At 41.9% G+C, this 12639-nt stretch overlaps 1 protein-coding gene across 2 annotated transcripts in view; it reads right to left on the reverse strand.

Moving 5' to 3' along the window:
• BLK (BLK proto-oncogene, Src family tyrosine kinase) overlaps positions 1-12639 on the reverse strand; it is a 210407-nt gene that overhangs the window by 74552 nt on the left and 123216 nt on the right. For both annotated transcript variants that reach the window (XM_029596142.1, XM_029596141.1), the window contains exons 9-10: positions 5046-5225; positions 1168-1244 (exon numbers count right to left, since the gene is read on the reverse strand). In XM_029596142.1, the coding sequence (XP_029452002.1) occupies positions 1168-1244; positions 5046-5225 (257 nt within the window). The remainder of the gene's footprint in view (positions 1-1167; positions 1245-5045; positions 5226-12639) is intronic.

A 12639-nucleotide genomic window follows, 5' to 3' on the forward strand; every position in this document is an offset into this window, starting at 1 on the left:
CTTCCTTCTTCAGGCCTATGAAGCAGTGGCTATTGAGGTTCCTCCTACCCCTCCTCCCAGCATGCTGCAACATGGATTTAGGCTCCTGAAGGCTGCAACAGGCTCCTCTCTTTCTCTCCTCCTCCTGCAGGGCCTGTGCAAGGTTATTAAATGCCCTAGGCGAACCTTCAGATTTGTGCCCCACCTCACTCCTAATCTCACTTTCCTCTCTAAACTACCTGATATACAAGTAAAAAGTATGCATTTATAATAGATTTTACATTGAAAAGGACATTCAAAGTACAGTTTTCTGAGGTAAAAATATCACTTACAGCAGTGCAAGTGTCAAGTCAACCATAAAACCCTGCTAATAGGCAAAAAAGATACTTGGAACCCATATGGATTAGGCTTATTATAACACATGTCAGGTGTGGGCTTGGCACTCAAAGCCATGAGTAAACTGAATTACAATTATAATAAAGTAAACCTCCAATACTAAAACCGCACTAACTGCCAGCAATCAAAATCTACCTGTGATAAATATTATACCAGGCCCTAAAACCAGAAAGTATTGGAAGAAATGAGGAGGTATTTCAACATCAACTGAAAATATTCAATCCAGGATTTATGGTGATATGGACAATGCTAGAGGCTTCTGTATTAAACGGATATGCTTCTTATGTTCTCCATCTTCTCATACATTTTGTATCTCTGAAATCTTGGGTATTCCCTGCTGCCATGGAAGTCATCATTTGACATCAATGAAGTCTACACAGATTTGCCATATTTTATTTCCATATTTAAGGAAACATGGTGATATGGCATCAATACTATACTGAAACTGCAGTGCGTGGAGTATACAAACCTTTATATGCATCAACGCCCATTCAGTGAGCCCTAAATATGGAGACTGCAAGGAGCTAATTAGCATATGCTGCATTGCACTGAATGACAACTAGTGACATCTAGGCTTCAGTCCATTCCTGATTCACTTTGGAATGTTTCTGCCACTAGTTTCTCTTTCATTTTAACGGCCCCCCTTCCCACTGGAACACTGAGAGTTAGATAGCTAGGGATTTGGACAAAAGCTCTTTAAATATGTTAATGCTCCATGAGGCCGCCTCATTTATCTACCTTTAATACGGAAATTTATTGCCAGTTAAGAGATTTGTTACAATGTGAACTGACCTGTGCTGACATGTCAATGAGTTTTGTTAAGGGTAATTTGCTTCCTTCTTCTGTCTTCAAGAAATCTAGTAAGCTTCCTGAAAAAGAAGAGACAGAAAATTAGTTGCAGGATGGCATCTGAATATAAATCTAGCATAGCCAGATGTCAAGGTAAACTCCTTTGTCAAAGTCTTTCCCCCAGAGTATGGACTCTAAGTTTATGAAACAATATAATTGCACCACACTACAGCCAGAAGTTGTGATTTTCTATGCCATTGATGGCAGCAGTGAAAAATCTTTTATAAATCAGGCTCTTGATACTATTTTGGGCCTTTCATCTTCCACAAAGAATAAACTATAATAATCAAATAGGACCCAGTCTGAGGTCATACATCATAATGCAAATTATCATGACTGGGCAGAAAAGATGATGTTCAGTAGTATGCAAAGTTTAGGCACTTTTTAAATGAACAGAGCTGACACAACCTCTACAAGCCCAGTTAAACATGACATTTTTCTGCAGTTATGAATGCAAAATTAATATTTATTTTCTGATTTTAATGGATTGAAAATAATAAAATATGGTATGTGCAAAAGTTTGGACACCCTTCAAGTTGAGTCATTAATACTTTTTTTTAAAGAGTTGTTAATAAAGCCCATAAAGTCAATTGTTATAGTAGGCATTCAGTTAGTCAAGCAAAGACAATTCCATATTTGAACAAATACTCCATCCCTTCTAACCTCTCAGGTTGTGATCTGCCTACTTTCAACAACCATGGGCTCCTCTAAACAGCAACCGTCTGATCATTATAAAATGAAGATAATCAATCCTTTCAAGGCAGTATTTAAAATCTTTAAATACGTCCAGCTAGAACTTTCAACTGTCAGAAATTGTCAAATTGGAGAAGCTCTATTGTTATTTGGGGCTCTTTTTATAAATGTTTTTGAGAAATTAAGAATCATTTTTGGAGTGGGTTTTTTTCAGCTAGTCATGATTACAAGTATGTGACTGTCACTGCAGCCTCAACTAATTTTTGGATAACTTGCATTTTTACTCCTGTTTTTACTTTTTCAGTGGGTTTGAACAAAAATCCCAAAAAGGTTATGAAAAACAAAACAAAATGTATTTTTGTGTTTAAAATTAGTAGGGATGCTTTCTCTTTTTGTAGGGGGTCATTTATCAAAGTGCTATATGGTGTTTAGTGTGATGGCCAAGTGGGCTGGGCTCACAGTTTTGTAAAATTGTACTACATGGCTTTAACTATACCTTTGTGATAGGGCTTTGCACATGCCATTTTGAGGGGAGAGAGAGAGAGACTAGCCATAATGCCATCACACTTAGATAGATATTTATATCTCTATGGGAGGCGCACCTAGTAACTCGAGGTGAGGTTTAGGTAGTAGTGTAGGAGTTAGGGGCCGCTTTGACATTCAAAATGAGACATATGAACAGAACAGTGCTCTCTTGTGAAGATTTGATGACCTTTGGAGTGAGAAAACTCACCCAAAGATGAGATTTGTGCAATGTTCTCTCAACCTAGCTTGATGGTACCCAGGTAGAGAGTCCACATAGGTATTAGTACAAATTGCGATAAACTGCCTATTAACATAAAACACAGCCCTTTTCCTATCGCATGCGATATTTAGTGCATTTTGATAAATCCAGGTCTTAGAGATTCATGGAAACATACAATTTGAATTTGACCAGGGGTGCCTAAACTTTGTCATACAACTGTATTTTTAGAAAACAGTTTTCAAAGCCATTTACATAGGTAAATGCCAATTAACCCTGTCACATTGGCATCTCTGAAAATTGTCCTCTTCAGAGCAGCAAAGAATGCATGTGCTTTTAGCCACATTTAAAAGGGACTGTCCTTTAGGTGTGTTTAGGTTAGAGGAGGAAAATAGTGCACATTCATGATGTTTTCAAAAGTACTCGTGTGGTTTTCCCCTCTCAACCATCTGCAGAAAAGAGCCAATGCAAATTACATGGGCAGTTTTATTATGTGTACTTTACCAAAATTTACAAATGGAATATATTCTATGAAAACTCAGATAAAATATGCCTATTAATACCACCTGAGTAGTTTGGAATTATGTGGGCTATTTGAAAATTGCCTCTTTAATAAACTTTTAGAGGTCAATATTCAAAGCCATTTAACAGATAACTCACACATTATCTACCCAAATGGCTAGTTTTGAATATTTTCCTTGTTTATCTGACTAAAAGTTAGCTGGCTAGGTCTTTATCTGGCTATGATTTAGTTAAATAAGGAAGGGGCATGTTTGGGGCATTCCAGGGTGGAGTTGTTAGCTAAATAAGTTATCCAATTAACTCCAATATTTGGCTGAATCTAGACGTGCCTGAGAGCAGGTCTAAAGTTATCTGGAAAAATGTTCCTGGAAAACTTTAGAATTAACCAGCCCTAACCAGCCCCCTTCTCCCTCTCACCTGAGCTCCAAAGGCCAACCCTACTGGGCTAAGACTGCTTTTTCCACCCCAAAGCACCTACTATCTGAATAATCAAAAAATATATGGGCTGAGGGTCGGTGCCAGTCTCTCTCCCTCCCCTCATGCCCCTGTTCCTGCATCGTGTCCTAGGAGCACTACGCTGGAAGCCTGCGCTTCTACTGTATTGCCTAACAATGGCAGACGTACTAGGCCTGGATCATGGTAGGTACAGGGAGGGTAGTAGGATAAGGGTTGGGGTTGGTGGAAGACAAATAGATTTGAAAACATAGACATGATCTGGGAACAGTGAGGAGGGGGAGAGACTGGTAATGACCCATATATTTTTGATTGAGTGGCAGATGCTTTGGGAAGGAGCCTTTGAAGCTGGGTTGGGAGGAAGGAGGAGGGCTTGATAGGGGCCTGTAGGCCTGAGATCTGTTTTTTCTTCTCAGCACTTCACCATTTAACTGTCTTGAATATAGCTAGTTAAATCTAAAGTTCTCTGACTAACCATAGTGGAATGACTTTATACTAACTGGCGATATTCAAAAAATATCTGGTTACATTTAAAGTTATCTGGTTATGTTTAGCCAGATAACTTTATTCAGGGCTATTCAGTGGGACATTTATTCTACTGAATATCACAGATAACTTATCCAGCTAACTTTAGCCGGATAGGTTATCTATTTTCTCCATTTTTTAATATTGACCTCTTTATATTAAAAATGATCAAATAATTGTCCCAATCCATGTGCAAAAAATGTATCTCAGTCAGAAAGCTTCTATTTATTTTATCCTTTCTATAGCACTATACAGGATAACTAGATTTCTCCTATACAACAAAGTCCAATTCTAGTGATTTTTTTTTTGGGCAGAATATAGAAGGAATAGTTACTAGAAATGTGGGCAGACATTTATTTTGTTTTGTTGTTCATTTCTTTTCATTTCAAATGCTTTGTTTGTTTTTTTTTTATTTATAAAAGAAAAAACATAAGTAAATTTAAAAAATGAAAGAGAAAACTTCTTGGCCCTTTACTGACCCTCCCCACCTCCCACCCCCTCCCCCTTTCACTAAAACTTTCTTCATGGGGCAGGAGCAATCCCTGGTCACTCTTGCATTTGTAAATGTGGCTGGCAGACAGAGAACAGTGCCAGTTAATTTTTGCCATATAAAATGGCACCATTCAGCCCAGGGTGAGGGGGTGAGACAGCTGAGAAGGAGGATCAGGGAAGAGTCAGGAAGTTGGGGGGCTTGGCTTTATTATTTTAAATTAAATTAAGGAAACCAAACAAAATTTCAATTTTTTTTTCTTTTGTTCTATTTTTAAAAAGAAATGAAATGGGAAATTTAGTTAAAATTTCCCATTTCATTTCAAATGAATGCATATCTCTAATAGTTATTGCAAAAGTGGGTAAAGGAAAAAGCAAAAAAAATAAATGTCTTTACCTTTGGCCATATACTCAGTTATAATGTATATTGGTATTTTGGTGACCACGGCATACAGTCGGACAAGTTTGTCATGCTGAAGTGTCTTCATCAGGTTAGCTTCTTCCAGAAAGGCTTCTGGTGACATGCTACCTTCCTTTAGGGTCTTAATAGCAACTTTAATGCTATTTTTATAAAAACCTATATGAAAGAAAAACGATACATTTTAATACAATTTTGTTGGGTTCTCCAGTGGAATAAGAAAAAGCAAAGCATATTCTTTAGTATCGATCTGCATCAGAAGAAAATCTAATATGCCTATGCAATCAGGTGTTAAACCACTAAAGTATTAAAAAAAAAAAATGTTTCTGTTTGTATCTTTATATTGAAGAGTGTGGTTGCGTACCGTTCCTTTACAAGAAACACTAAAACTTATAGCAGTTTAAAGGCTGTGATTCAGCAACAGTAGTTTCTTCAGGAAGCTGCAGGGAGAATATCGGCAAATGACCAGCTGACTTGACAGTAAAGTCTGTCCTTCTGGGAACTGAGATGAACTTTTATTTTGTAGCAGCCACAGGGTTCTGAGGAAAGCAGCTGCACAGAGTTTCCTCTGGGAGCAAATTCAGGGGGCACACGTTTAGCCTTTATTAAAGAACCTAAAGAGAAAACATGAGGAGGGGCATTTGGTGTTGGCTCAGGAGACATGAGACAGCAGCAGTTCATGAGAGAGTAGAGACAAGCTGAGAGAAAGGAATCCGATGTTTACAGAGGAATGCTGAGACTATTTGTGTGCAGAAGACAAAGAACCAAGTAAGTGTGTGAGAAAGCTGTACAGGCACTGGGAAATGTGCATCCTGAATCAGATCTAAAAAAGATGAAAGGTCAGTAAGCACAAAGCATGGTAAACAGGCTATGGAAAAGGGCAGAGTAAAAGTTGAGACTGCCAAGCCTGTGAAAAAATGTGACACTGAGCTCGATATTCAAAGCGCATTCAGTGTTCAATAGCCAGATAAGTAGGATATAACCGAATATTCTAGTGGGCTGCTGAATATCTGGTTATAACTAGTGACCACTAGATAGCTGGTAAGTCACTTATCAGCTATCTTTTACCTGGAGAAAAAGTGGGCGGGCAATGGGCAGATCAGGGCAGCATTACATAGCTGGATAAATTATCCAGCTAAGTAGCGATATTCAACCTTAGACAGATATCTAATCTGCCTAAGTTATACTTGCTCAATAGCAGCTCTAAACTTAGACAGATAAGACTTATCCATCTAAGTTGCGATCTATTTGGGGATATTCAGCAATTTTGCTGTGCTGCTGAATATCCCTTCTAAGTTAGCCAGCTATGTCTATCTGGCTAATCTAGATACCCATTTAACTTTTCAATATCTACCTGACGGGTTCTTAGAGAAAGAAATTATATGGACAAACAGGATTTTTAAAATCTATGTTTACAATTTATAACAAATCAATATCAAGCAAAACATTTGAGATAAAAGCAAGCAGAGAAGGCAAAGATATGCAATACATTTAACAATGATAAGGAAATAAACTCCATGTTATTGTTTGGTGTGGTTGTGGACCCCTGGGTCATAGTGAGAGTTGGCTCCACCCACAGGGAAGAGCCCTGTGGGGACTCACTATGACAGGCTCTAGCCTCAATAGACAGACAACAGTAATAGATTTTATTAAACAGGATGCCGGGGATGCTGGGGAGAGCGGCGTTCGCAGGCTAAGGCCGAAAGACTTCTTGAAATCACTGGAGCAGGCAAAAGAGAGGTGAGCAACAGAGGTTGCAGCCATCTGCAACTGATGGGCACAATAGTACCCCCCTTCTTAGGGCCCCTCCCAGGTGGTTTTGGCTTCCTTGGATGAGTTAGGTGAAATTGTCAAAGAAGATCCTTGTCAAGGATGTTAGAGGCTGGTTCACAGGTATTCTCTTCAGGGCCACAACCTTCCCATGATATGAGGTATTCCCAAATCTTTACTCTCTTGCGAATGTCCAAGACAGCATCAACTATGTACGCGATGTCCTCTTCAGCTGAAAGAGGCTGTGGGTCTGGAATCTTTTTGGAGAACTTGGAGAGGATGAGTGGTTTTAGAAGTGATACATGGAAGGCGTTGTGTATCTTCTTTGATGAAGGGAGCTTTAGGCTGTACGTTACTGGTCCCAGGCAGCAGATGACAGCAAAAGGGCCAATGTAGCGAGGAGTGAATCGGGCGGATGGCAATTTGAGACATATGTATCTGGTACTGAGCCATACCTTGTCTCCCAGTTGCAATTGAGGTGCAGCTCTGTGATGAGCATCATAACATTTCTTGGCCCGTTGTTCTGCCTTCTCCAGAAAGCCTTTGGTCTGTCTCCATAGTTAGTGAAGTCCTTCTGCAGAAGCTTGAGCTGCCGGAGATGATACCGACAAGGGTAGTGGTAAAGGTGGTAGTGGCTGATGGCTATATATAATCTGGAAAGATGAAGATCCAGTGGCAGCAGAAGGATGATAGTTTAGGGCAAACTCAGCCCATGAATGTAGTTCTGCCCAATCGCTCTGTCTTGCATTGACGTATGAGCGTAAGAACTGTTTGAGAGTTCTATTTGTTCTTTCGGTTTGACCATTTGATTGAGGGTGGTATGCTGACGTTAGATCTAGAGAAATGTCCAGTTTCTTGCAAAGAGCTCGCCAGAACATGGCTGTAAATTGCATGCCTCTATCTGACAGGATGTGCTTGGGTATACCGTGGAGGCGGAAAATATGCTGAATGAACAGCTTAGCAAATTCTGGGGCTGATGATAATCCTGGCAATGCCACAAAGTGCGCCATCTTCAAGAAGCGATCTATCGTTACCCATATAGTATTATTACCGCTGGAAAGAGGCAGATCAACAGCGAAGTCAGTCGCGATGGGTGTCCAGGGTTCCTCGGGTGCTGGCAAAGGCTGTAGAAGGCCCCATGGGCGACCGGCTGGGGGCTTTTGTCTGGCACAAGTGGCACATGATTCAATGTACTTCTTAACGTCCTCCTTCATGGAGAGCCACCAATAGTATCTTTCCAGAGTGGATAATGTACGAGCTTGCCCAGGAAGTCCAGCTAAATGAGAATCATGTGCCCACATCAGAAGTTTCTTCTTCAAGTTCTGAGGTACTATGGTTCTCCCTGCTGGCACAGCATGAATAGCAGCCAGTACTATCTTCTCTAAATTGATGATGTGGCGAGGTGCGTCTGGATCATTCTCAGGCGTGAATGAACGTCAGAGGGTGTCTGCCCTTGTGTTTTTGTCAGCAGGACGGTATTTGAGTATGAAGTCAAACCGATTGAAAAAGAGTAACCATTGGACTTGTTGATGGTTGAGTCGTTGCGCATGATGCAGATATTCTAAATTTTACAGTTATCTGGTGCTGTGCTCCCTTTAGCCAAGGGTGCTACTCTTCGAAGGCGAGCTTGATAGCTAGCAGCTATTTATCTCCAATGCCATAGTTCCTCTTGGCAGGTGAAAATCGCCTTGAGAAAAAAAAACAAGGATGGAGCGTATGACTGTCACTATGTTGGCTAAGCACTGCTCCCACCCCGACATCAGATGCGTCGACTTCCACAATGAATGGTCGTTGTGGGTCCCGGTGATGAACATAAGAACATAAGAAAATAAGAACATAAGAACATGCCATACTGGGTAAGACCAAAGGTCCATCAAGCCCATCATCCTGTTTCCAAAAGTGGCCAATCCAGGCCATAAGAACCTGGCAAGTACCCAAAAACTAAGTCTATTTCATGTTACCGTTGCTAGTAATAGCAGTGGCTGTTTTCTAAATCAACTTAATTAATAGCAGGTAATGGACTTCTCCTCCAAGAACTTATCCAATCCTTTTTTAAACACAGCTATACTAACTGCACTAACCACATCCTCTGGCAACAAATTCCAGAGTTTAATTATGCGTTGAGTGAAGAAGAACTTTCTCCGATTAGTTTTAAATGTGCCACATGCTAACTTCATGGAGTGCCCCCTGGTCTTTCTATTATCTGAAAGACTAAATAACTGATTCACATCTACCCATTCTAGACCTCTCATGATTTTAAACATCTCTATCATATCCCCCCTCAGCTGTCTCTTCTCCAAGCTGAACAGTCCTAACCTTTTTAGTCTTTCCTCACATGGGAGCTGTTCCAGTCCCCTTATTTTGGTCACCCTTCTCTGAACCTTCTCCATCGCAATTATATCTTTTTTGAGATGCGGCGAACAGAAAGCAGGATTTCTTTAGAAAGGCCTCCTTAAGAGCTTGAAAGGCGGCAATGGCCTTGGGAGACCATTGTGAGAGATTGACTCCTTTTCTAGTCATGGCAGTGAGTGGTGCCATCAGGGTAGAGTAGTGGTGGATGAATGAGTGGTAATAATTTGTGAAGCCAAGGAAACGGCGGAGAGCTTTGAGTCCTGTGTGTTGTGTCCAGTCTTGTATGCTCCTAGTCTTCTGGGGCTCCATCTGGAATCCTTTGTTGGATACTATGTAGCCCAGGAAAGGAACAGACGTATGATGGAATACGCATTTCTCAAGCCTGGCATAAAGACGGTTCTCTCAAAGCCTCTGTAGGACTCTGGTGACATCTACTTGGTGGTTCTGTGGATCTCGAGAGAAAATGAGTATGTCATCCAAGTAAACAACCACACATTGATATAGCCTATCTTGCAGGATCTCATTCATCATATTTTGGAAAACAGTGGGGGAATTACATAGGCCAAATAGCATCATTAAATACTCAAAGTGGCCATCACGAGTGTTAAAGACCGCATTCCACTCATCCTCTTGGCGAATGCGTACTAGGTTGTATGGCCCTTTTAAGTATTACTTTGTAAAAATCTTGGCCCCTTGGCCCCTTGAATTCGGTCAAATAGTTCTGAAATCAGAGGTAAAGGGTAAAGGGTATCTGTCCTTAATAGTGATTTTATTGAGACCTCTGTAATCGATACAAGGGCGAACGGATCCTTCTTTTTTGCCAACAAAAAAGAATCCAGCTCTAGCTGGAGGGATGAATGAAACCCTTCTATAGATTTTCTTTAATATAGGCTGACATGGCCTCAGTCTCTGAAAGGGAGAGCAGATATACTCTTCCTCTAGGGGGCTTAGAGTCTGGTTTTAAATTAATTGCACAGTTGAAAGACCGGTGTGGTGGTAGGATATCTGCTGCAGTCTTGGAAAAGACATACTGAAACGAAGAGTATTGAGGCAGTAGTCCAGGTAGGCCAGTAGAGGTCGCCATGCAGGGCATAGGAGTTATTTTCTTCAGACATCTATCATGGCAAGCTGCACCCCATTGTGATAACTCCAACACGGCCCAGTCAAACTGGGGGGTATGCTCTTGAAGCCAGGGTAGGCCAAGTACAATGTGATGGATGGCTTTATCGAGGCTTTATCACAGGCATACAGGTTGCGTAGAACAGGAGACCTCTCCTGGTAGTGGCTAACTGTGGATTGAAGGAAGGAGTAGTGGAGTGGATCTCAGAATGGTAGGAATCTGAAAATATTCAACCAGACTTCTGAGTATAAAATTCACCCCTGCTCCGGAGTCAACTATCACAAGCATTTGATATTCAAGGGTCCCAGAAATAAGTGAGACTGGGAGTGTTAGTGGAGGAGATGGTATAGTAAGACCTAGAAAGAGTTCTCCGGATCCTAGGTCTGCATGTTTCCCGGACAGGTAGGGCAAGTTTGAACCGCATTGCCGGGTTGTCTGCAATACATGCAGCAGCCCATATTCTTGCGGTGGTGTCTTTCTTTGTTGGTTAAATGACTACGGCCTAATTGCAATGGCTCGTCTTCCTCAGAGATTGAAGAAGGCTCGGTCTGTATAGCTGGGGTAGGTCGCAGGCATACACCACCTGATGAAGGTTTCTTGAAGCTCTTTACTTCAGATGAGTGCTCCCATAGACGGCGATCAATTCTGCCCGCCAGGTCAATGAGGGAATCCAGTGTCTCAGGTAGTTCTTGTGCTGCTAGTTCATCCTTTATGCGGGAGTTGAGGCCTTCTAGGAAAATTTTACGTAGACACTCCTTGTCCCAGTGGAGCTCTGAGGATAATGTCTTGAAGTCAATGACATAGTCCGAGAATAGCTTGGTTCCCTGTTGAAGATGCAGCAGGGCCGATCCGGCGATAGTCTTGCAGGCTGGATCATTGAATACTGATGTGAATAAAGCCAGAAACCCTGGCAAGTCACTGAGGATTGGGTCATTGCATTCAAAAAGAAGTGAAGCCCAGGCCAGGGCTTTCCCGTCAAGCAAAGACAGGATGTAAGTGGTCTTGGCTAGTACCGTAGGGAAGTAAATTGGTTGAAGTTCAAAGTGCATACAGCACTGGTTGAGAAAGCCCCAACACGACAGGGAGTCTCCTGAGAAGCGAGTAGGGGCTGGTAAAGGTACTGCAAGTCGTGAAGAACTCACCTGCGGTGAAATATCTCTGTCTGGTGTAGAAGTGTTCAGTCGAGAGTTCAGCTGATTGAAAGTAGTTGCCAATGTCTCTAAAGTCCATTGCTGTTCCTCAATGCGTTGGGCCAGGCCTGGAATGGCCTATGAGGCTGAGACCTGAGCCGGGTCCATGGAGTTAGCAATCTGCTATTGTTTGGTGTGGTTGTGGATCCCTGATTCGTAGTGTGAGTTGGCTTCACCCACAGGGAGGAGCCCTATGGGGACTCACTACGACAGGCTCTAGCCTAAATAGACAACAGTAATAGATTTTATTAAACAGGAACATAGGTATCCCACTAGGTGGGCATAGACTGTCCGGAGTGAAGTGGTGCAAAGCTGGTCCTCCTGGTAGTGGTCTGCAGAGCGGGGTACACGAGGGCAACTCCTCTGGAGTGGAGATGCTTCTTAGATGTGATTTGGTAGTGGCCCGCAGCGCAGGTTATGCCGTGAATCAGGTGGAGATGAGAGAGAAGCACTCGTAGCAGAGAAGACGAAAGCACTCACTTTAGTAGAGATAAAGCAGGTAACAGAGAGCTCTCGGTAATGGCCCGAGGTACGGGGTATGCCGGAGGTCTTGTCACCAAGGTGGTAGATGATGGTACTCACAGACAGCAGTAGTAGATTCCTGCAGATGAGATGGCCCTCGAGGAGCGGATAGTCAGAGCACAATAGGCCCCCGAGGAGCGAGTACCTTAAGTCCAATATCAGTAGTCAGGAACGAGTACTGCAAAGCGAAGAGAAGATCTCTGTAGAAGTGGAATCAGACAAGAAGGAAGTCCTTGCTAACTCACTTGATGTCAGGAAGCGTAGGGTTTAAATACCTCTTGACGGGTGACGTCACAGTTGGGGACGCTGGGGAGAGCGGCATTTGCAGGCTAGGGCCGAAAGACTTCTTGAAATCACTGGAGCAGGCAAAAGAGAGGTGAGCAACAGAGGTCGCAGCCATCTGCGACAGACGGGCGCAACACTCCATGACATTGCTTTTTCTAGAAATTCAACCACTGAATAGATATAGATATCTTAAGATAGAGGACCAAGAACAATAACGCATCAAAAAGTCCTCCATCTGTGTAGGATCTTAAAAAAAATTACCAACAAGAATTAAGATAAGTTCCAATTTTTAACTGCAAAAAAACCCCTTTCCTTAAAAAAATAAATTGTGCTT

Source organism: Rhinatrema bivittatum, chromosome 3 (genome assembly GCF_901001135.1).
Source record: "Rhinatrema bivittatum chromosome 3, aRhiBiv1.1, whole genome shotgun sequence".
NCBI classification, from domain to species: domain Eukaryota; kingdom Metazoa; phylum Chordata; class Amphibia; order Gymnophiona; family Rhinatrematidae; genus Rhinatrema; species Rhinatrema bivittatum.